Genomic DNA, 25,316 nt, shown 5'->3' with positions numbered 1-25,316 from the left:
CTTCAGCAGGCAGGGCTCATTTCGAGTGGGAACACGCCGGAATGCAGTTCCGGCAGTTCCCCAAAGAGGTCACATGTCAGGTGACCCCGCCCACCTGACTCAGCCATTTTGGGCCCGTTTCAGCCTGGATTGGGTCCTAAATGGCCCAGATTGGGCCTCTAACAGGTGGTGGATAACTCTCCCACTCAGCAGCGGCCTGATCCTGACCATTTTGGGCCCCTTTTCGGTCATTTTCAGCCCCTTTTGCCATTTTGGGCCCAATTTTGGCCCTGAATGGCCAGGATTGGGTCCAAAACAGCCAGGATAGGGGATGTCATGGGGTGTGGCATATGCAAATCAATTATGCTAATGACACACCGCTGGTGGTGACAAGGGGCGGGGCATATGCTAATGAGTTCCTCCAGCTCTTTTTCTACGAAATGACCCCTGTCAGCAGGTAAGTTGTTCTCACACTGTAGAAGTTTGCCCAATTTTCTTTAAATTCCACAAGAAATCAGAGCTGCAGGGGGGGTTGGGGTGGGATCATATGAGAACATTTTCAAAGCTTTTTTTTCAGTCATAGAATATGAACATCCTTAAACTGAAATATAAACATAGAACATGAACATCCTTAAACTTAAATTTGGCATGAATTATCTGCTCAGTTAGCACTGTGCAACCTGTCTAAATTTCATTAAAAAAAACTGATGAAAGATGGGTAAATTCTCTCAAAATATTTGCACTGATGTTAATATTTCCTTGTTGGTGATTCGTTTTTCCCCACCCAGAGCATAATTTCTCCCTTTGCCAGTTTAAATTCAAAGAGGCTTCCTCTACTCTTGCCCCTAGCAACTGCTGGTCAGAGGTACACTGTAGCATGGAGCAAAAGCAAAATAACATGGTTTGCGCATCTCTTTGTTGCTATGCTTATATGATTCAAGGTCCGTGGACCAAACTTCCCCATCCTAAGTGCCATTTTTTTATATCTTACTTACCAACAACAAGAGCAGAACAACGTCAGGGTTATCACATGCACAAGCCACATGCAGCGGTGTCCAAAAATCCTCATCTTGATGATTGACATTAACTCCTCTTTCGATCAGTATTTCTGCTGCGAATATATTGTCATAACGGGCACACTGTGAAGAAGAGGGAGAAAAATATACTCGGAAATAGACTCTGACTCTTAATCAATTTATGAGGTAAATATGAGGTGATTTTATTTCTAGAATGGAAACAAGGCTATGAAGGAAGGAGGACTCTGGGCAGCCTGCCAAGCATATTTATTGCTACCGATGGTTTTCTCGTAGGGTTGCCAGGTCCCCCCAACAACTGGCAGGAGACTTACCCTGCGGGGGCGGGGAGGGGGCTTGCTGCCTTGAGCATATTTCTGGAGAGGCAGCACATAAATTTTCTAAATAAATAACAATAAACATCCAGTTAAATAACCATATTATTCTCTTAATAATTAATTCCTTAATAAATGTTTTTATACTTTGGTTCCTGTTACCCCTTTTCTATCCTGTGCCTACTAACCAGCAAGCTACACGTTACAATGAACACACATACAGCCAGCTAGCATGTACATCTCCCTGTTTGTAAAAAATAGCCAATATCCATTCACTTTACAAATTCAACTGGGGAGCAGTGCCTGGATATGAGGTTTCACTTTAAATTATACATTCAGATGCACATACGTTGAATGCAACATGAGAATTACTCAATACATCTATAAAGAAAACTCAGGTGCACATTGTACACTGATGGTACATGTGTACAATGTTAATTTTTGAGCAGGGCTAGTGTGCTTTAAGGGTAAACTGGCTGCTGAATACAAGGTTAAATAATAAAAATAATAAAAAGTAATTTATAAAATATCCTGACCTGGATAGCTCCGGTAAGCCTGATCTCATCAGATCTCAGAAGCTAAGCAGGGTTGGCCTTGGTTAGTAATTGGATGGGAGACCTCCAATAAAGATGAGGGTTGCTGAGGCAGGCAATGGCAAACCACCTCTGTTAGTTTTTTGCTATGAAAACATTACTAGGAGTCCCCATAAATCAACTATAATTTAGGGGCACTCTCCACCACCATAATTTATAAAATGCAAAAAAATCCAACCTTGACATTAGTCGGCAATAGGGTGAGATATTATATTGCTACCACTCCCATAGCTGGTGAGAGTTGGTGGGATAGTCCATACCAATTTCACCCCTCTGTCCTGTATGCACAAAATATTGCGAGATAGGTTAGGATGCGGAAGTGTGACTGGTCCAAGGTCACCCGGTGAATTTCATGGCTACATAATAATTTGAACTTGGGAGTCTTAATTGGACACTCTCATTTCAATCATAAAGAGAACTAGTGCGGTGCAGTGAAGATCTGAGAGTCCCCACACTGTCGTGGAAGTTCACTGGGTGACCTCAGGCCAGTTGCACACTTTCACCCTAACCTACATCACAGGGTTATTACGAGGAGAAGATGGAGGAGAAGACAATGGCTGATTCCGCACACGTTGGATAATGCACTTTCAATACACATTATCAGTTGTTTAAGGTGGATTTTTTGTTCCGCACACACAAAAACCCGTTCCAAATGATCTATAAAGAGGATTGGACGTGCATTATCCAATGTGTGCGGAATCACTCAATGTAAGCTGCTTTGTGTCCCTATAGAAGAAAAAGGCAGAGCATAAATGATGTATATAAATAAATAAAAATGATACAGATAAATAAATGATGCACATAAATGATGTACATAAATGATGTATATAAATAAATAAAAAGTCAAAGAGGGAAATATTATCCTACAAACATTACAGCCTTTGGCCATTTTCGCACACGTTGAATAATGCACTTTCAATGCACTTTAGCAATCTTTTGGAAGTGGATTTTTTGTTCCACACGTGGAAAAGCAGTTCCAAATGTTCACTAAAGAGTATTGAAAGTGGATTACCCAACATGTGTGGAAGCAGCCTACGAGTGATTCTGCACACGTTGGATAATGCACTTCCAATCCTCTTTATAGATCATTTGGAACGGATTTTTTTGTGTGCGGAACAAAAAATCCACCTCAAACGATTGATAATGTGCATTGAACGTGCATTATCCAACATGTGCGGAATCAGCCTTTGTCTGGCTGCTAAGAAGAAACTAGTAATTAAATCCCCCCACCCCCTTTACGAGGAACAAGCCATAGCTGATTAAGTGCTAATTCAGATATTGCCATCTCCCCACAAATAAATGAACAGGAAGGAATGAAAGTGGCAGAAATCAAAAAGCAGAATGTGCTTTAAAAGACAGAGACAGGGAAGGAAATTAAAGGGACCATAGCCTAGAGGAAACCACTACAGTGCTTTGTCAATCCACACAGGGTATAATAAACAAAGAAATAAATCATACTATCAGGTCGCAGTCACAGCGATCATGATGCTTAAGTGCAGAATTAATAGGATTATGTGCCTTTGGAAAAAAAAAGTTCAGGCACCTCCTTGGTAACAGTAATCCAGAGACATACACACACGCACACCTCTCAGAAGTCAACATCCAATGCTCTTACCAGATGAAGTAAAGAACTTCCTGACGAATTCATTACGTGAGGATCAACACCATCTTTCAGTAACTGCAGAACTGAAATGGCAAAGGGGAAAAAATGTGGCACTGCAGCAATTTGACCAACCTAAAGTCTGAATTCTTCATCATTAATAGTTCTGAAAATCTAGGATTTAAAAAAAACCCTTCAGTTTAAGAGAAATGCGAATCCATTTACAAAATACTTCAGGCTTCGAAAAGCATACAAATTGTCATCGCCGTACTTCTGTGCCGTCTCAGCAGTAAATTCCTAATCACACCCCGAATGAATTTTGGCCGAATGTTGAGCTGAAGTATTAAGGCAAAGTGTGGATGCTGGGAGACTAACAGCCAAACTACACATTTTTGTGATTTGGGTTGGGGAAGGTCATTTAAAAATCAACAGAGGCCCATTTCTGCTCAGAACTGCCGTGTGGGTGGAAAGGGACTACTGCCTTAACCTTGTGCTGTATTTCCTAACCAAAACAGAGTTATTTGGAGCCATACAAGCTCAGAATACATGGCATACAACCCCAAAGTTAGGCAAATAACTCCCTGGTAGGGCTATACTGACTGGGGAAAATGGCATGGGGAAAGCAGGAGTACCTCCTCCCCCCTCATTGCAGTTCTGAGAAGAATTGGACTCCTGCTGGTTTTTCAAATGACGTTCCCTGCAGCTGCTGTGTGGCTGCAAGGAATGGGACTCTGGTTTGGAGAACCTCGACCCAATTCCCCATACAGTGTAATATGTAATTTATGAATGCAACCTATGCAGCCATATTGTGAGTGCGAGCCAATAATCCATGGGAAAAAGTTCATAGAACCTGATTTCTGCCCTTTGTCCACGATCTGTAGCCCCCCATCCCATGCCTCTTCCAACCCAAAAAAATTGCTCTAGAGAAGGGATAACCAGCAAAGGAAAAATTCTCTGACAAAATGGCTCAAACTTACATGCAGAATAAACTGTATAAAATAGAGAATTACAACCAAAGCTTGGATAGCGGAAACAGAGGAAGTCAAAAATAAGTGAACTCCTTTTTAACTTGGAGATAATTCTGCTAATAGAACTAACATAGTGAACTAACTATTTCTTCAGCAAATTAATCTGAACAAACAACTCCAATAGCTGAGGATCCTTTACAGTTTACATCCTGTCAAATATATCAAAGATCTTTGTAAGGAGCACAAAAACACATCTCGTAATATGTTAATTTCCTTCAAGCGCTTTACAAACAGTGTAGCCTTGGAGACAATACAGGCAGGATAAAAAGACTTGATGATAGCAAAAACGTAAGAACATTTTTTAATGAGAATTCTTTTGACAAGAGAGAAAAAATATTGAAAAAAGCTGCATAATATTTAGATAGGGTAATGTTTTGTTAGTACGGTATGAGAATGTTGAGAATGCATAAGTGATTTTAATAAAACCTGTGTGTCTACAAGAGAGAATAATGTAAAAACGGAAGAAATGTAGTTTTTTTTAAAAAAAAACAAAGTTTGGAAAAAGAAAGACTGGGAGAAAGGGTAGAAGAGGTAAAGAATGAACCCCGAAAGAACAATTTAAATCTGAGGCATGTTCCAGAAATAAGAAGCTCAATTCTAAAGAATTGAGAAGCTATTTATATCCTCAGACCCTTGCTAAATGAAGAGTTCCCATATTTAACTTAAAAATTAAGAACTAGTATATTCTATTTAGGGGTATTCAAATGAGTGGATCATAGGAAGATCAGTGCAATTAGTTAAACATTTAGAAGTAACCCGCGTGGAATCCTTTTGTATTGTCTCCCTCTAGTTGTTTTTTGTTCTTTGTATCATAATTAATGATGAGATTATATAAAATATTAGTGCTGAATACCAATGAAATTAAATCATCTAATAAAGGATAGATGTATCTAAGAGAACTGAGGGGGGAAGGAGGGGTGCTGCTAAAGTGCTGGACGCCTTGGGCTGCTCAGGGGAGGAAACAGGATCAGGGGGCAGGGTCACCAGACATGTGAGTACTTTCAAGAGGTGCCGGAACGCCGTTCCACAGTGTTCTGGCTGAAAAAAAGCCCTGAAGAGACCCATTTCAAAAAAAAGGGGACAAAAAGAGTTTAGATTAATAGAAAAGGTCTTCAGAACATCAAAATATATTAAAATGTAAGGTATTCTATTCTATTCTAAAGCAAGATCTTTTTGCTGTATTATTATTCATTCTTTGTATTTTATACCATTTTCTGAATTAACATATCCTGCCTAATATTTATGTCTTGTTTCAGATTGCTGTAATCCTAGTCCTATTTTATTGCTTATTAGACATCTCATTCTGTTGATTGCATTGACCTATATTGTGCAATCCCTCTTGAGTCTCAGTAAGAAAGCAGACTAAATAATAAATAAATAAAAGTAAATAAAATATAAAGAAAATAAAGAAAAGTAAAAATAATGAAATAAATATAAATATAGAAATACTCTCAGAAATACTTTATTTACAGTCCTAAATATTATTAGAGAAGAAGCTGAGAGATATTGCCCTCACACATATTTAGCTGCTCAAGATTTCACTTCATATGTGTTTATGCTTCACAACAGAAACAAGTAAATTTTAACAAATCTGAGAGCATGCAAATTATTTAGCTGTTCCCTACCTAGCCATGAGTAAAATATGGCTGTAATTTATTACATCAGAGAATAGTTGTAGAAGATTCTTTGTAAGTGGATTGCCCGTTAAGAGCGCCATCCTAAACAAAGCTACACCGATTGACTTCAGTTGACTTTAAAAAGTGTAACTCTGTTTAGGATTCCTCTGTAACACTGCAGATTCATTACACACATTCGATTAAAGATGTTGTTAGGCTGTATTACACCGGTGACAGTTGCTACTTGTCCACATTACCTTCTTTATCATCATGGCATACAACAGCATCCTGGATCATGTCCGAGGGGCTGAAATGAACTCTGTGCTTCCTTCTACGTTTAGATTTCTTGGCGTAGCCTTCCTGCTTCAGAAAAGCCTTTTCCCACTCATAGTACGCTTTTATTTGATCACACCGCATACGCTTCACCAACCGCTGCCGCTGGCCAAGAGGGAGAGATTCCAGCAAGCACTGGTCAATTTCCATGTCATGGGATCGAAAAACGTTACATAGCTGGAAACAGCCTAGAAAGACAGGAAAGAATTAAGATCCCATTGCCTTAGGGAGGTAGAGGTTTCAGATGTTTCAGAAGGGATGTGCCCCTGAAAAAAAAACTAGTATTTTTTGGATTTGGATTACAACAACAAGAACAACAACAACTGCACTTATATACCACTCTTCTAGACAAATTAGTGCCCCACCCAGAGCAGTGAACAAGTTAGTGTTATCATTACCCCCCCCCCGCAAAATACAGCTGGGGAGCTGGGGCTGAGAGGAGTGGCTTACCCAAGGCCACCTACTGAGCTCGTCAGTAGTGGGACTCAAACCAGCAGAGTGCTGATTCGCAGCCGAAACACTTAACCACTGTGCTACAGCAGCTAGACATAAATACCAGTATACAATGGTATTTGGGTCCCTTGATACTGTTTCAGGATTCAGGTTTGAGTTTTTCTGAGATTCCAGAATTATTCAGGTTCCATTATTCCCTATGAGGAGAATTGCGAGGGGGGGGGGAGTATTTTTCAACCTAATAACACCAAAATTGAAGAGACGCTAGTGCTGCCTGCCCATTAAAGACTCCTCCAAAGTTTCAAGACTATTGGACTAAAGGGTAGAAGTGCCTTAAGACAGAAAACTGCATGGATTGATGAGGGAGTATAGTTTGTAACGCTTAAGAATCCTGAATGTGTGTAACCATTCTGGAAAACCATGGAAATGACCTGAAACAGTGGGTTTTGTATATATTTTTGACTTGGGAATTCTGGAATACCCAGCCCTAGTTTCAGGAACATTTCACAACATTTCTTTTGTGGTTTATACTTAGCGGTGTACGAGTATTTGGTAATCTCACTGTATGTACAACGTTTTTAAAAAATAATTTCATTCAACTGTAGCGCTCAGCACAATTTCTGAAATTCTCCCCGCAATTTCTTTACAAAATCAGTAATGGAAAGAAGAGGACAGGTATGCACTGAACACCTGGACAGATGCTTGCCTCTTACTCTTACACATTTTACCTGTTTTGCATCTTACCTAGGAGGAAGAGCCACCCTAGCACGATCACATAGAAATTAGTTTAAGCAGGGCTTTTTTTCTGGGAAAAGAGGTGGTGGAACTCAGGACCGCACAATGACACCACTTTGGGTCAGCTGGAACAAGGCGGGAGTTTTTTTAAGTTTAAATCGCCCTCAGCAAAAATGGTCACATGGCCGGTGGCCCCGCCCCCTGATCTCTAGACAGAGGGGAGTTTAGATTGCCCTCCATGCTGCTGCATGGAGGGCAATCTAAACTCCCCTCTGTCTAGAGATCAGGGGCGGGGCCACCGGCCATGTGACCATTTTCAAGAGGTTCCAGAACTCTGTTCCACTGCGTTCCCACTGAAAAAAAGGCCCCCAGTTTAAGCAACATGCTCAGCAAAGAGAAACAACCCAAACATACCACATTGAGAACACTGTATTTAGCTATCCGTTGCGGAATCCCATAATGATGAGAATACTAACTGCTGGGAATGGATTAAAAGATACTTCGCACCTTCCTTCATATCATATCCTTGGAATGCTTTTATGATGTTCTCCAGTGTTCAATTTTTTCCCTAGCTTCATTGAATTAAAGCCATTGCCCTTTGACATTGTTTCATACTCTTGAGGTTTTCAGAGGGAAGTAATTTGGCACCACAATCCTGCCCTGAGAGTTTTCATGTATAAAGGAGCTTCAGGAATCCTCTTTTCAGCGCACTGATTTTTACCAGGCACCATACCTTTGAAGCACAGCCTAGTATCACTCTGCCTATTACAACAGGCACACTATCATTGGTTATACACAGCTTTCTGTACTAGATCTCCATTCATTCATTCATTCATTCATTCATTTTTACTCCACCTTTCCTTGTGGTTCAAGAAGGCTTACAATGGTAAATTAATTTTTTTCACAGAAAATCAAAATAAAACAACATCCCTCCATCCCTTAAAAAATGTCTGCCATTCAAGCCCTCTCAAAAGCCCGGGCAAACAGACAGGCCTTGCAGCGTCTCTTGAAGACCTTTGGGAAGGAACCACAACAGAAAAAGCCCGAGCTCTGGTTGATGCCAGACAGGCCACTCTAAGAGGCGGGATCGCCAACATGACTGCCTGAAGACTGCAGCTTCACAAAAGTAAAGTTCAAATATTTAAAGCCGTACGGCTTTAAATATTTGAACTTTACTTTTGTGTGACTATCTGTGACGTAACTATAGATTACTTTCCTTCCGGAGTGGGTTGTTCCCGCCCTCTCCTTGCTAATCTTTTTGGGAGGAGCCATCTGTGTTTTTGCTGAAGACTGTAGCTGGCACACAGATATATGGAAGAAGATAGTCCTTCACGGGGCTTTTTTTCTGGGAAAAGAGGTGGTGGAACTCCGTGGCCTCGGAGAAAATGGTCACATGGCTGGTGGCCCCGCCCCCTGATCTCCAGACAGAGGGGAGTTTAGATGGCCCTCCGCACCGCGGTGCGGAGGGCCATCTAAACTCCCCTCTGTCTGGAGATCAGGGGGCGGGGCCACCAGCCATGCGACCATTTTCAAGAGGTGCCGGAACTCCGTTCCACCACGTTCCAGCTGAAAAAAAGCCCTGGTCCTTCAAATATATGGGTCCCAGGTTGTGAAGTGTTTAAAAGGTCACCATTACCAGCAACTTCAATTGAGCTTAGAAGCAGAACGGCAACCAACGTTGTTGTTTCAAAACAGATGTGTCTTCCCAGCAGTTAGCCTCTGACTACAGTAGGGCTGCCAAATTGTGGACCAGCTGTAGTTTTTGAGTTGCCTTCCTTCCGGCAAGTACTTCCTCATTTCGCTGCCATAGTTCCTGTAATAACGTTGCACTTGCAAATACTTGAACGAGTATCACAACTGGCCCCAAACATGACGGACTGGCACACTAACAGGGATCAACAGTCACTGGCTGCTTTGGCAAGATCTGGTGTGGTAGCAATAGTGGCTCGTGAAGTGAAGCCACACGGTTCCTACCACATCAGTCCAGGAACGTGCTCTACAGGACAGGTCATAGCTTCCTTATGCATGCGTACACACACACACACAATAGGATGATAGGATCATTAGGATACGGTTGCCAGGTCCATGTACCTTCCTAGTGGGAGAGGGGAACCTGGCACTTACTTTGCACTCCCCTGAGTCTTCGCATGTACGCAAAGCACACAAACTTTCCCAGCGCTTTTGTAATGATGTCAATTCCGGGATTGATGTAATCGCACAGGACACGGGACTTCATGCTGGGGCCCCAAATGGACCGACTCAGACATTATGAAGCCCGGGAGCATTTCTAGGGCCTGTGCGATGACATCACTCCAGGGAATGCCATCATCGCGGCATGCTGGGAGTGTGCCCCAGGATGCCCGTTCCCATGCCTTTCCCCCCATTAGCCAGATGAGTGGTGGCAGGGGGAAGAGGCTAGAAGTGGGGGATCCCCTGCTCTCCCCAGGGGAACAGCAACCCTACACTAGGATCATTCAGGACAGTAAATGTTAGCAACGTTTATTCTATAAGTCTGGACTCCTCCATCACAGAGCGTGTTTCTGCCAATTCTACGATTTGTTGTTAATTTTGTGGATTGCAATGCAGGAGCTATTCCCCTGCAGTTTGTGTTCCTGTAACCATCTGAACGTAATAAAACCTCATTCGCATGTATAAATGTTGTCTGTCTTTTCCAATAAGCATGCAAATTCCCCATATTGAACACTTGCTACCCCAAAGCTGGGACTGCTGTGTACATAGGAATAGATCTCAACAAGAAATGTGACCCTCTTGTACTGGTTTGTGCTCTGGAGGATGCCCCTTGTGCCAGACAGTAGACATATGTAAGCCATTCGGGTAACCAAACGAGAGCAAACTGCAAAGCTCTGGAGAGAGCTGCTGTAGCATAGTGATTAAGTGGTTGGGCACTCTGCCGGTTCGAATCCCACTCCTGCCATGAGCTCAGCAGGTGGCCTTGGGTAAGCCACTCCTTTCAGCCCCAGCTCCCCAGCTGCATTGTGGGGATAATAACAACACTGTCTTTGTTAACCACTCTGAGTGGGCACTAATCTGTCCCGAAGGGTGGAATATAAGCAAACTGTTGTTGTTGTTGCTTTTAGAAGGAGCAATAGGGTTTCTCTTCTGAAAGAAATCACCTGCTTGGCTTAGCACCACAAAGAAAAGAGCACCTATCTGTGCAACGGAGTGTGATTATATCTAAACTGATAAGACTGTGGGAAGAGTTACCATTGCCTTTCCCAGGAGCAAGAAAAGGAAGAGGAGTCCCTGGGAGGATGGGCCAATTTCAGGCCAACATGGCTCAGGACTAGGCTCCCTCAATTGTCCACTCTGGGGGACAATCTCCCAACCCTGGCTTCAGGCTCTCACCACCACCACTCTTCAGTGGGAACAAAAATGGGTGGGTGGGGGGAAGTGATGTCACAGTGCCACTTCCAGTCCTACCTGGAAGTGACATGACAACAGTCTAGGAATTCCCCAAATCCTTATGTTTTTTATCATAGAGCTCAAGGTATTCCTAGAGCATTGCAACATAATTTCTGGTTGCAACTGGAAGTAATATTGCTATGTCACTACAAGTATTTGCATACACCTTCCCTTCTTACTCTGTTTTCCAAAAATAAAGTTAAAACTTGTGTTAAGGGAGCCTGTGTTGTTCCCAGATTGCTTGGGTGGAAATGGACCGTGCAGGCCAGCTCCCAAATAAGCCAAGCTGCATGTTTGGCTAGATGTGTGTGTGTGTGTGTGAGAGAGAGAGAGAGAGAGAGAGAGAGTGCATGCAAGTGGGTCTGTTTGCCTCAGATCTCAAAGTGACAGGAGGCGGCATTTACTAGGTGAGAATGTGTAGGCTGTCGTTTACAACCGATGTGCGATGTGCCTGATGGGTTCCGTCAAATGATACACAGACACTTCCCTTTGGTTGGAATGGCCGTAAGTGTATAGATTGCAGCCTTTTGGAGCGTTGGCAAGGCATATGGGCAGCGGATCCCTTGGCAATGAAAGGCCCCATTGCTGTTCGATGTGTTATACCCAGGGCTCATTGCGAGGGGGAATGTGCAGGAACGCAGTTCCAGCAGTTCCCCAAAGAGGCCATATGTCAGGTGGCCCTGCCCACCTGACTCTTGGCCATTTTGGGCCTGTTTCGTCCTGGATTGGGGCCAAAACAGGCCTCTGATGGGTGGTGGATCACTCTCCTGCTCAGCAGCTGCCCAATCCTGACCAATTTGGGCCCTTTTTTGGCCATTTTCAGCCCCCTTTTGCCATTTTGGGCCCAATTTCAGTCCTGAATGTCCAGGATTGGGTCCAAAACAGCCAGGATAGGTGATGCCAGAGAATGTGGCATAAGCAAATCAGTTATGCCAATGAAACATTTCCGGTGATGTCAAGGGGCGTGGCATATACTGATGAGTTATTCTAATGAGTTATGCTAATGAGTTCCTCCAGATCTTTTTCTACGAAATGACCCCTGGTTATACCCCAGCCCTGATGCTGGCTTTGTGGGATGGAAAGTGGTGTTCCACCGCCACAGGTGCTGGACGGCCCTTGCCTTCCTTTGTGACCACAGGGTGAGCCGCCCGTTATGGCCTGCTCATCCCCCCAGGATCCGGCCCAATGCTTTAAAACCACCTAATCCCTAAAGTTGTGACTGGTCCACCGGCCGCCCGGTTCAAGCGGTGGATGGGCAGGAAACCATCCTGCTCCTGCCAAGGCACTTCTGGAATGGTGCCAACCATGTTGCAGCCCTCGGAAGAGGACCTCCCACCTGCTCCTCCTCTTCCAACGCTGGACCTTGCCTGCACCACAGCCTCAGCCTCGGCCACAACCCAGCCAGCGCTAAGGCTGCGAGCTTCCTTTCAGAAGCAAACAAATGGCTTCAGGGAGGCTGGGGAAACAGGGCCCACCATATTCTGGTTTTCCTCCAGGGGGCCTGATCTCCTGATACAGCAGGAGACCTCCCAGCCAGGGGCCCCATTCCTCGCCATAGCTTAATAGGCCAGCAAGAGGAAATTAAGGGGGATCCTTGGTATCAGGCCAACACACAGTACCACATCTGGCAAAAAAAAAAATCCCCTGCTCTTCCGCCTTTGACCCCCATTACAAGCTGTATCTTTCTGGCCTTGAATAAAGGCAACTTAGGGCATGTACGTGGGGCCTCTGAGGAAGGAACTCTGGCAAAAAGACATTCCGCACAAAAGGAAGCACTTCATACCACCAATCGCAGATCAAATAAGTTCTTTAAAAGAAGAGCTAAACCACATACAAATCAATCTCAGCTCCAAAGGCATGGAAATTGTAAGCAAGAATGCTAAACGACCCCGCCACTCGAATTGTTATTTCATTGCAAATTGCAAACAGGATCCTCAAATCTTGAAAAAAAATGATCTTTTAAAAAAATGTTGGCAATTGAATAAAAAATATTCAGCATATGAATGTTCTTACACTGTTCATCCTCCATCAGCTTTGTTATATGTCTAAAATATCAGTTTGGAGAATGGGTTGTTTCCCTTCTGCTAGGGAGAAAGGAGCCACATGGCTTTGGTCTCTGTTCTAGCCCTGCCCGATTGTCTGGCAAACTCAATATTCATTGAGTCTGGATCCCAAAGACTCGGCCTTGGCTGTCCCTCTCCCCCATCTGTTCCCCCAACAAGCCCAAGAGGGAAAAAAAATATCTCAACTTCCAAAATATGTGACACTCATACAGTCTCCCACATTATGCACACTTGTAAATTAGGCCTCATGCTGCATGCATGCCTCATGCATGGGTACTTGGTGGCAGTTTTTCAGCTCAACATTGAGCACAAGAAATGTAATAGTTACAGCTTTCCCAAACTTGTCATTTCTATGTTTGACTTTCCTTTGACATCTGAGAATAAACTATGTATTTGAAATAGTCAACCAGAGAAGCAATTCAAATACATCATTCTTAACAAGATTACATCTCACCCAGCTCTTCCTCTACTAGCTATAAACTGAGCTCTAGAAGATTTGGTTACATAAAATTCACAGAGAAAACCAACAATCAAATACTATGTGCTTGTTGACTAACAGCCAAGCTACAAGTGATGAATTACACTTGCCTGGCAAGTGAACAGACTCAAGCATATTCCTCCCTGTCCACTTGCCATTCACTTGCGCATCACTTGATCAAGTGGCGCGCAAGTGAATGGCAAGTGAACAGGGAGGAATACACGTGAGTCTGTTCACTTGCCAGGCAAGTGTAATTCATCACTTGTAGCTTGGCTCTAAGAGGTAAGTCTTGCTAGATGACTCCTGCGGATATGCAAAAAATATTCTGCAACTTAGCAACCACTCATAAGAATAATGAAAACTCATTATAAAGTTAAAGATTCAGTACGTGTGGTACAGTGGTTAGTGTAGAACTGGGATCTGGGAGAGCCAGGTTCAAATCCCTGTTCAACCATGGAAGCTTGCTGGATGACCTTGAGCTAGTCAGACCCTCTCAGTCTAACCTAATGGAGGAGTAAGAATAATGTAAGCTGCTTTGAGTCCCCATTAAGGAGGAAAGTGGGGTATAAATTTAAAGTAAATAAAGAAATACATGAGAGCCAGTTTGGTGTAGTGGATAAAAGTGGTAGGACTCTAATCTGGAGAGCCGGGGTTGATTCCCCACTCCTCCGCTTGGAGCCAGCTGAGTGGCTCTGCCCACTCAGGTCACAGTCAGTGGGTACTCCTGGCCTAGAAGGACTATGATGGCTTCTAGCTCAGGCTGGGATTTTCCTTGCGTAATGCCACTATATCCACAGTGTCTGGCTTCGGATGCCCAGCCTATGACTTATGATTTGCCTTCTTGGCTACTTGCAGATCAGAAATGACAGGACAGAGGCTTAAAGTATATCATTTATTTAAATGGATTTTTTGTTATAGCAATTGTCATCTTAGCATTCATTCATTTTCTCATTGAAAAAAGCAAAAACACCCGCCTTTATTTACATCCTCTGCAACATTCATTTATCACAAATGTGTTGCTTGTTTTTCATGAAGACAACATGGAAGATATAAGTGAATATTGTTGCCGGAGGGTATCACAGTCAGGGGCTATAATGTTTTATGATAGTAGATGCCAACCACACAAATGTCTGCCAGAAGCCACGATACAATATAGAGCAAGGTCTTGGAACTGGGGTAATTACAATTAGAAATTAAACCTTGGGTTATTTTCTCCTGTTTTATAAAACAAACACACCTCTTTTCAATAGAGCCATATCAGTTTTCAAAAGTAAAAATCTTGCCTGAGGCAAAATCTGCTAATAGATTTTTGCTGAAATTCGTACGGTGAAAATGTGCCTGCTCAAAATTAACACAGCTAACTCTTCTGCCAAAGCATAATTATTCCTAATTAACATCGCTGTATACGTTTGCTGCAGTGAAGTTTCACTGTTATGCTGCCCAATATAGATGACTAAAAGTTAATTACTATTGTCTGTCAATTAATAGAATAAGTGTCTAAGAAACAGGGAAGACCCATGAAATAGCTCTACTAAAGTTACAGCCGCCCTGTTTACAAGCCAGTGGTTGAGATTTCTCATCTTTCTCCTCTTCCAGCTTGGAAAGAAGCAATAGCTTACCTTATCAGCTCAGCTCAGTGTAGTTTAGTGTATCTTATTTTAGCTCAGATCAGATCAGATTAGATTTTGACACAACTGCAACACTAACATATGTGCCCAAATACTTGAGTTGATTAAAAAACATTTTGTTCAATCTAGGAATTTTTTTTAAAGAACAGCTGCATCTGTCCAATTAGGGGCCGTTTTCACACTAGTAACCTGCTTCCGTAACGTTGCGAAACGTCGTGCAAAAAGCGTGGAAGTTTTGCACGATGTCACACAAAACTCTCGCGATGTCATGCAAAACTCTCGCGAGAAGACGCTATCTTCCGTGGGTTTTGCGCGACATTTTGCAACATTGCGGAAGCAGGTTAGTAGTGTGAAAACGGCCAGGGAGTGCACTCCTCTTCACTTCTGGGCATGGCTGCGGCCGCAGAGCAGGATAGGTCAATAACCTGTTCAGTTTCTCCAGATGTATTTGTCATTTTTTCAAGGCAGATCAGCACGGTTTTAGAAAAGGGAGGCGGGTCTGTAAATTACTAAATTAATATCAAACCTTCCAAGCAGGATCCTGCATCAATGCCAAGAACGGGGTCTGGCTCTCATCCTCCGCAATCGTGCTGATGCAATTACAAAGATAGCCGCTCCAAACGACCTGTGTAAATTTCCTGCCGAACACATTGCCTTTGCAAAAGAAGAATGCAGAGTCCCACCAAGCAGTTATCCTCTGAGAAAATCTATGATCTTCTGCAGAAGTCCTTTTGTTACAAGTGGATTCATAGGCAGGGGCTGCAATCAATTTCCAGCCACAGAAAAAAAGTAACTTATCAGATGCAATTAATCATCCTTACAGGCTTTTCAGCAGACTGGCTAATCAAACTATCAGTGATTGCCTGAGAATATAGAATTGTTTTAAGCATTAATGCAGAGGACAGGGATGTGTAAATAATACCGGTTCAATAGAAGGGCAGTGGGGGCATTGTGCAACATTCTAAATGTTGCCTGCCCCAATGACAACAAACACGGATTTTTGAAGTCCCGCTCTGGTATACTGTAATGCAAGATGGAACTCAGTTATTACTGAGACCGTTTTGCATTTTACAGTTTATGAGATTATGATCGCTGAAAAAAGCATCCCATTAAAATGGTTTTCCCTACATCCCCAGTCAAATACGGGCAGACCTTGAAATTGACATTAGGCAAAGAGGAAATTAACAAACCCTCTGAGGAGAGATCTTTGCCAGCTCTGTAGAGAGGTGAAATTGCCAGAGCCTTCACTTCTGTCTTTTTAAACTATGCCTCCTGGCTAACTTTGCGTCTCCCTACTCTTGAGCGTTTTCATGAAAGATGTCTTGTGTAGAGGGACTCTCAGTTATCAAAATCTGCTCTGGTTCCTTGACATGTTTGGAAACTGCCTTCACTTTTGCCTTTCTGTCCACACTACAGGGCACTAGAAAGGCCTGGATTAGAAAAGTTTACAAGCAAGGTCACAGTGAAACTGGAGGGTCTTTGTTTAGCAGAATTATCTGTAAGTCAAATACCCAGTCTGCCTGAGCTTCTTTAAAATATCCTATAAGTCAGCACTTAAATCATTTTTGAACTTATGACTCTTACCATCTCTGGCGATGCTTCTATTGTAACAACCAAAGAGAAAGTCCACGGTGAGATGAGTGATGTATTCATCAAAACTTTTAGAGATCCTTCCTTTTCCCGGCGGTAGCGATCCCTTTCAGTTAATCTCTGAAAATGGTTCGCTATTCGCTTGATCCAGAGAACCCCACAAAGTCATGCAAGTCAAGGGGCTCCAACCTTCGAGTCCACTTCAAGAGTACACGTGAGACACGTCTATCAAGGGTATGCACATTCGGAAGGCCACCAAATATTTGAAAGATGTGACATTGAAGAAACAGTGTGTTCCCTTTCGTCGCTACAATGGCGGGGTTGGCAGATGTGCTCAGGCCAAGCAGTGGGGCTGGACCCAGGGGCGCTGGCCAAAGAAGAGTGCTCAGTTCCTCCTGCATACGCTCAAGAATGCTGAGAGCAACGCTGAGCTGAAGGGTCTGGATATGGATTCTCTAGTAATTGAGCACATTCAGGTCAACAAAACTCCCAAAATGCAGAGACGAACCTACAGGGCTCATGGTCGCATCAACCCCTGTATGAGTTCTCCCTGCCACATTGAGATGATCCTCACAGAAAAGGAGCAGATTGTTCCCAAGCCAGAAGAAGAAGTTGCTCAGAAGAAGAAGATATCTCAAAAGAAATTGAAGAAGCAGAAACTTATGGCTCGAGAATAAACACTATGTTCAGTTCACAAATAAAAATACGACGCAAGTAAAAAAAAAAAACTTTTAGAGATTATGCCTCCCTCTATGGGAGAGTTAAGTAAATACCCAATCCATTTTGGGTGCTGCACTGGAAACCACATAAAACAAGAACATTGTACTGACTTGTAAGGTTGGGTCTGTTACTAAAGACACTTTTTTGACCAGTGAAAGTATTTTTACGAAAAATAAAATGTTCTTTATTGTCGGAGAGAGATGCTGACAGCATCGCTCATGGAGAGCAGGAAAAGAATGTAAATACGGAGAGAAAGAGGTCAGCCAAAAGACAGGAAGACCCTGAGTACAGCCATCTACAGAAACAAAGAGACAGCAACGTAACAGACAAAAGGAAGGACACAGAGGAACTGACCTGTCTGTCTTATTAGCTCTGCTGCCCCCTCTGGTGCACTGTTGTGCTTGGTGCAAAAGAACATTGCTCAGTCCTTTACTCCCAATGGGATCCCTTACAATATCACTTATGCATATACACAACAGGGGCATGTGAGATAGCAAGCTTGCCAAAGGTACACAAGTTTGCTTCTGGTTAGTACCGAACAAGGAGGCTACCTGAGAAAGCTGTATATGTTGGCTTGAGTTCCACGGAAGAAACGTAAGAAATTAATAATATTATTTTCTAATAAATTATACTATCTGTCTGGTTAGTATTAAGAGCAATTAATAGTTCTTTGCTCAAATTACAGTTTGATTGCAAATTGCAAGAAGCAACTGTCAAAAAACCACATCATCTCCCTCTTTTTATTAGATACTTGATATTGGCTGATTCCGCACACGTTGGATAATGCACTTCCAATCCTCTTTAGAGATCATTTGGAACTGAATGTTTCGTGTGCGAAACAAAAAATCCACTTCCAAATGATTGCTAAAGTGCATTGAAAGTGCATTATCCAACATGTGCGGAATCAGCCATTGTTAAAACAGTAAATGTTGGTGTGGGCTAAGACTCAAACAAGCAGCTCCTTACACAAATTTCTGTAATCTGACATATTGCAGGCATATAAGTTTATAAATATTTGAATTCACACTCTAATTGGGGATGAGAGGTCCAAACTGAAATCTGATATTCATATAATCTCTTTTTATGTGTTACATATTTATGATAGGAACATGTGTCCCTGATAGGGTTGCCGGCCTGCACATGGGGACTGGAGATCTCCCAGAATAACAACTGACCTCCAGACTACAGAGATCTATTCCACTGGAAAAAATGGCTGCTTTGGAGGATGGACTTTATATAACATTATACCCCAACTAAGAACCCTCCCCTCCCCATGATACATACACACACACACACGATCTCCAGAAATTTCTCAACTTGAAGTTGGCAACCCTAGTTCCATGATCACACATAGATACCTAGCACATGTGTGTCCTGCAGGGCTTCTTATCAACACATAAAAGGCTTCTGCATGTACAAACGGGCTCAATCTTTTGCAACCTTCAGGTGCATATATGGAGGCCAGGAGCCAGGCAGAGCCCGGTGGAAAGGTCTCCAGCAGAGAGATTTTTGTTTAAATCAGATTTCACTCTTTATTTTTTTAAAAAAATCCCTGGCAGAGGCCTCGCAATCACTGCCTAAAGTGATAGAGATAATAAAAATTACTCATCTTACACGTTCCATTACCCACCATATGGCTTGGGAATCTGATAAATACGGAGATTCTTAAATGGTTCATTAGGGCCTTTCCTGCCTGGGGCTTTCTCACCGTTTCTGGCCCTGTACCGCTTCGATGTATCCTCTGAGTTCTGCACGCACAGTCAAAATACCCCGATTCAGTTTCCAACCTGCGTCCCAGACTTTTTTACATTCTTAATGGTGAGAGGCTGTATCAGCAGCAAAATTGATTTCCCCCTGGGTTTTATGCAGGGTTTTTTTTAACAGCAAAGTTAAAAGGCAGCATTTTTGAAGTGCAGATTTTTTTTCTTTAGTATCAGCCCTGGCCCTGCCTTTCGCCCTCTGCTTTATCGCCCCAACATCCTGTTTGGTTGAATAGCAATGTGTAACTATCCCCCTTTCTTCCCCCCACCATTCTCCGCCTTAATATCTTTGTTTGTTATGTGTTGTGTTTCCTTGGCAGTAAATTTGCCTTCTTACTACACAAAATTTTAAGGGAGTGTGTTGTTTCCTGTTTTTTTTAGTCCATATTGTTTATCAATATGTTCAAGCCATTGATTATATTGACTCACACTGTGTAATCTACCTTGAGTCTCAGTGAGAAAGGCAGACTATACATAACATAAATAAATACAATTTTAAGCTAGATCCATGTGTATTGTTAGTCATATACCCAGGGCTTTTTTTTCAGCAGGAACATGGTGGAACGGAGTTCTGGAACCTCTTGAAAATGGTCACATGGCTGGTGGCCCCGCCCCTGACCTCCAGGCAGAGGGAAGTTTAGATTGCCCTCCGCACCAGCAGCACGCAGGGCAATCTAAACTCCCCTCTGTATGGAGATCAGGGGGTGGAGCCACCAGCCATGTGATCATTTTTGCCGAGGGTGATTTAAACTTTTAAACCCCCCCCTTGTTCCAGTTGACCCGAAGTGACATCATTGGTCTTGGGAACATGTGCACACTTTGCGCGCATACATGTGGTACCAGGGACACCACCTCTCACCAAGAGTTGCCCCCTGTGCTGGCAACCCACTGAGTTCCACCACCTCTTTTCCCAGAAAAAAGCCCTGCATATACCCTTGGTGTCTCTCCCGTAGTTTAGTAAGATTGCCCATGTTTTCATTCAAGTTCATAAAGAGATCATGTATTTTACTATCTGTCCATATCAAATTATCTGATTCAAATATCTTTTCAAAGTAGTATCCTGTAAAGATTCATATTTCTTCAGTAACAAAAGATCACATAGTCCTCATTTATAATACTGGAAAAATAAGTTCTTACTGCTTTTCATTTTTACTCACTGTTCATTAGGTTTGACTTCTCTATACATATTTATTGTAAACCACACCAATTTTGAAAAGAGTCCAGTAGCACCTTTAAGACTAACCAACTTTACTGTAGCATAAGCTTTCGAGAGAAACAGTTCTCGAAAGCATGTTGCATCTGACGAAGAGAACGTTACCCTTTATCGCAGTACTTAAGCGTGCACTGAGAAAGGGAAACTAAAGAGATAATAATGGTCATCCCGGTCATATCCTTCACCAAGTGAAAACAGAAGTTGCTCAGCACCTAGTACTTCAAAAGCCTCCCAAAGTTAACATGACCCAAAGTGGCTAATAAACATTCAATATAGTCCGAGGCCTGTTTTAATGTGTTGGCCATGAATAGCATATCCATCAAAGAAATCAAATATTTAGAGAATGTTTCTGTTCTTCATGAACTGTTGATGTGCTTCAGTTGTTAACTATTTTATTTAATCTACTAGCAACAGAGCCCATTGTGTGGAAAAATACAACGGACTCTAGAAAACTGATTTGGCGGGCCCCCACTGCGGGGACTTGGGAGGACCACGCCTCCTCCGCACCCTCAGAGGCCTGGCACAGGTGGCAGGGAGGCCCAGCATGGCAGCACGGCTCTCCCAAGGCCCCGCAGTGGCCACACCAGTGGCCACAGCATCGCCTCCGCCGCCATTGCAGGACCTCCAGAGGGCTGAAACACTTCACTGGGTCTTCCCGCCACAGCAGTAGCCTCCTTTGGGCCTCTGGAGGGCTGAAGCGGCACACTGGGCCTTCCTGTTGCCATGACAGCCTCTTCAGAGCCTCCAGACAGCCATGCCACTGTGCTGGGCCTTCCCGCCACCACAGTGGTCTCCTCGGGACCTCCAAGGCAAGCCATGTTTATGACGACTCATTTTCTTATTCCCGCAGAGGGGCCTGAGAGTGCCTCTGCATGGGGATAAAAAGTGAGTTGTCACCAATATGGCTTGTCTTTTATATAGTAGGATGTATAATGACAATTAATACAGACGTTGTTAAGTTATGAGAGTCTAGTGACTTGTTTACAAGCATTGACTTGAAAGTAATAATAGTTTTAGCATTTTTTCAGTACTTAGGGAGTGTTTTCAAGCTCAAAATTACATTAACACTTATTACAAATGATTAATTAAATTCTCCTTAAAAGTCATAGAAAACTCAGCAGTTTAAGCCATCAGATCTAGGAGATATACTTGTATAAACTATAGTAATTACCATATCCACTTCCTTTCCAGTAAAAATTACTTCCAATTGCTCCAAATCTGACTGCGTAAATTTCAGAACAACCCATTTGTGAAGAGAATTATTATTTGCATTTTAATGGATTATCTGATTCCTGTATTGCCTTGTACTATTTCATAAATATAGATAACTACCACCTGATGTTTAACCTTTATGAATGAGCGTATCCTTTGATTTTCTTTCTGCCTTAATATATATGTTATGAGCTTACAAGTTTTGTTCCCAAACTCAAATCTCATCTGTTTAATAAAATACAGCTCAGCGGTTACTTTCTTTGCCCTTATGATATCTAATTGCTTTTTAAAATCAGCCCATTGCTCTGAAATGTGACAAGCTCTGGGAGCTTTATGCTCTTTTTTCCAAAGTCATAATCGAGCTTAAAATATGATACTCCTTAATTTTAAAATATACTGGAGAGACAGTGATGTGCAGTGGTTAGATGTCAGACTAGGATCTGGGTGACCCGGGATCAGTTTTCTACTCTGCCATGGAAGCTTGCTGGTTGACCTTAATCCAGTCCTTATTTTCACCCTAACCTACCTCATAGGGCTGTTGTGAGGATAAAATGGGGGAGAGGAGAATGATCTAAGCTGCATTGGGTCCCAATTGGGGAAGTAAAATTTTAAAAATTAAAAGTCCCACTGGCCTCTTTCATAAAGACAACTTGGAATGTAGCCTTCCCTATACCCCAGCTAATGAGCTAGATAATATGGTTATTAAACACGGTTGCTTATATGAAAAAAAAAATCCAAAGGCAATTAATCCCCTGCTTGTTCTTATGTCAATAATTACTTAAGTCATCTGAACAAAGGCTTCTGAAGGTGCCATCTTACGAATGGGTAAGATCAGCTGTGATGGACAAGGGAGACTTTGCCTTCCTTATCTACAGCAAAGGGCAGAATATTAGCATGTGAGAAGAGAGCAGGGCGGGGGGAGTAGTTTATGGTGAGCCACCTGTGCAGTTTGGAAATACAGGGTTAGATTTCTTGATTTAGGCAAGGAGTTTGGTAGGGACTTTAGGTTTTTGGTAGACAGGCAGGTTTGGGTGCCATTCCTCTCATAAACAGTAAAAAGTCAGCTTTGTGTTTACCAACCTGAGCCTCTCAAATATACTGTAAATGAATAAACCCTCAGTCCCATCTCTTTGTTACTTTGTGACATTGAGCTCTGAAGAGGGTGGGAGAAGAACCAGTCTCTCTTACCTGTTAAAGTAACTTGGTGTTTTATTCCCAGCCCCCTTCGCAGCTCCAGCGAGTGTTGCATTATAGTTTTATAAACACAGGGAAAATTGTATTGTCGAAGGCTTTCACGGCCGGAGAACGATGGTTGTTGGGGGTTTTCCGGGCTGTATTGCCGTGGTCTTGGCATTGTAGTTCCTGACGTTTCGCCAGCAGCTGTGGCTGGCATCTTCAGAGGTGTAGCACCAAAAGACAGAGATCTCTCAGTGTGACACTGTGACACTGTGACACTGAGAGATCTCTGTCTTTTGGTGCTACACCTCTGAAGATGCCAGCCACAGCTGCTGGCGAAACGTCAGGAACTACAATGCCAAGACCACGGCAATACAGCCCGGAAAACCCCCAACAACCAACAGGGAAAATTGTCCTGGAGACAGGACTCACCTGACTCTCGGCCATTTTGGGCCTGTTTCAGCCTGTATTGGGGCCAAAACGGCCCGGATCGGGCCTCTGATGGGTGGTGGATCACTCTCCCAGTCAGCAGCAGCCCGATGCTGACCGTTTTGGGCCCCATTTTGGCCATTTTCAGTCCCTTTTTGCCATTTTGGGCCCAATTTCAGCCCTGAATGGCCAAGATTGGGTCCAAAACAGCCAGGATAGGTGATGCCAGGGAGTGTGGCATATGCAAATCAGCTATGCTAACGACACTTCCGGTGATGTCAAGGGGTGTGGCATATGCTAATGAGTTATGCTAATGAGTTCCTCCAGCTCTTTTTCTACGAAATGACCCCTGCCTGGAGGAATATAAATTCTGTGCCTGTCAGGATCAGGTGTCCCCAAAGAATATATCTTTACCACACATCTGAAAATCCTGAAGGGTGTGGGTGGTGTTGGGTTGCCAGGTGCTCTTACCCCCATGTGCGGTGAAGAAGCTGGAGCTATGAGCTGGGAGACCCCCAGGCTCGAATCACTACTTTTCTGCAGAAGCTCGCTGGGTGACCTTGGGCCAGTCCCGTGACACGTTCTCAACCTAACTTTCCTCACAGGGAGGAGGTAATGGAGGGGAGGAGGATAATTTAGGTCTACATTGTGGAGAAAGGTGGGGTATAAATGAAGTAAATAAATCATATCATAAAAAAGGCAGGTTGGCTCGTAGGCCGGGAAGAGAGAAAGAAGCATTGAAGGGGTTTTTAAAAAAAAAAAAACATTTAAATTATTTTATTAGTGCAAAACAGGAAAAAAAGAATTAAAAAGCAAACAGAAAAAACAACAACAGTGAAGCAGCAAAAGGTGTGGCTATGAGGGTTGACAAGAGGAAGGAAAGAGGAAGTAATGTGGAGAAATGGCATACAGGGGGTAATAAGGATGCCAACTCCTTTGGGGGCCAAAGCAGGAGGCTGGGGGACAGACAGACGGGTAAAGCAGAGTATTAACATCCTTTTCTGGCATAACGGGTGAGCACAAGAGGGTGCACACGCGCTTCTCCTCCCCCTCCCCCAACCCGGTGCTAGGGTTACTCTCCCAGCAGGTGGGAAGACTCAACATTCACCTTTAGTAAGTCTTTGCATGAGTGCTCCTCCTGGCGCAGATGCAATAACGTCACTTCCAGGAGTGATGTCGTCGCATAGGCCGTGGGAGTGCTCCTGCACTGTACTGGGTTGATTCTTAAGGAATCGGCCTGTTTGGGGACCAAATTGGCCTGGCACAAAGCAAGGGAGCACTCCTACAGCATGCACGATGATGTCACTCGTGGGAGTGATGTCATCGCATCGTACCAGGAGCATGCCCCAGGAGGCCCATTCCTGCGCCTTTCCCCCCTGCTGGTCAGGTGAGTGGTGGCCAGGGGCAGAGGCTGTGAGTGGGGTATCCCCCACTCCCACAGGGGGACCAGCAATCCTACCCAGTGCCTGTCCCCCACTTCCCAAGTGAATGGTGCCAGGGACAGCAGATGGCAGCAGGGAATCCCCCACCCCAGGCAGGGGTCTGGTATCCCTAGAAGAAAATGATGTGCCTTCCCCTGCAAATCCATGCAGGTTCCTAACTGTGGAACTAGGCCCAGTTTTGCAGCAGGCACTGTACAACTGGGTTTGGCATGGCGCATAGTTTTTCCAGGTAAGAAGGTTGGAAAAACTGGCAATGCTTATGGCAGGTTCCCCACTGCACAACAGGACCCAGCCTAGTGGCCGGCACCATACAACTTGGCCATAGGTTTCTCAGGTAGACTCTACCTGGGTAGAGTTGCCAGGTCTGTCCTGGCAATGACATCACTTCTGGTGTTATCTGGAAGTGACAGCATTGTACTGGAGCTGATTCTTTAACAATCAGCCAGAAACATGGCAAGACGTGTTTGAATCGGTCCCAGCATAATGCTGTCGCTTCC

General features: G+C 43.4%; 1 protein-coding gene and 1 pseudogene across 1 annotated transcript in view; one reads left to right on the top strand and one right to left on the bottom strand.

The window, feature by feature from the left end:
- The window catches only part of MYO16 (myosin XVI), a 143,245-nt gene that overhangs the window by 112,063 nt on the left and 5,866 nt on the right, over positions 1–25,316 (bottom strand). Inside the window, exons 2-4 of the mRNA XM_054970913.1 lie at positions 6,422–6,685; positions 3,536–3,606; positions 975–1,118 (exon numbers count right to left, since the gene is read on the bottom strand). Of these exons, the coding sequence (XP_054826888.1) occupies positions 975–1,118; positions 3,536–3,606; positions 6,422–6,685 (479 nt within the window). The remainder of the gene's footprint in view (positions 1–974; positions 1,119–3,535; positions 3,607–6,421; positions 6,686–25,316) is intronic.
- LOC129329418 (60S ribosomal protein L17-like) lies at positions 16,953–17,574 on the top strand (annotated as a pseudogene).

This window comes from Eublepharis macularius, chromosome 1 (assembly GCF_028583425.1).
Source record: "Eublepharis macularius isolate TG4126 chromosome 1, MPM_Emac_v1.0, whole genome shotgun sequence".
NCBI classification, from domain to species: Eukaryota; Metazoa; Chordata; class Lepidosauria; order Squamata; family Eublepharidae; genus Eublepharis; species Eublepharis macularius.
The sequence above is the reverse complement of the archived record's forward strand: the minus strand, read 5'-3'. Positions and strand labels throughout refer to the sequence as shown.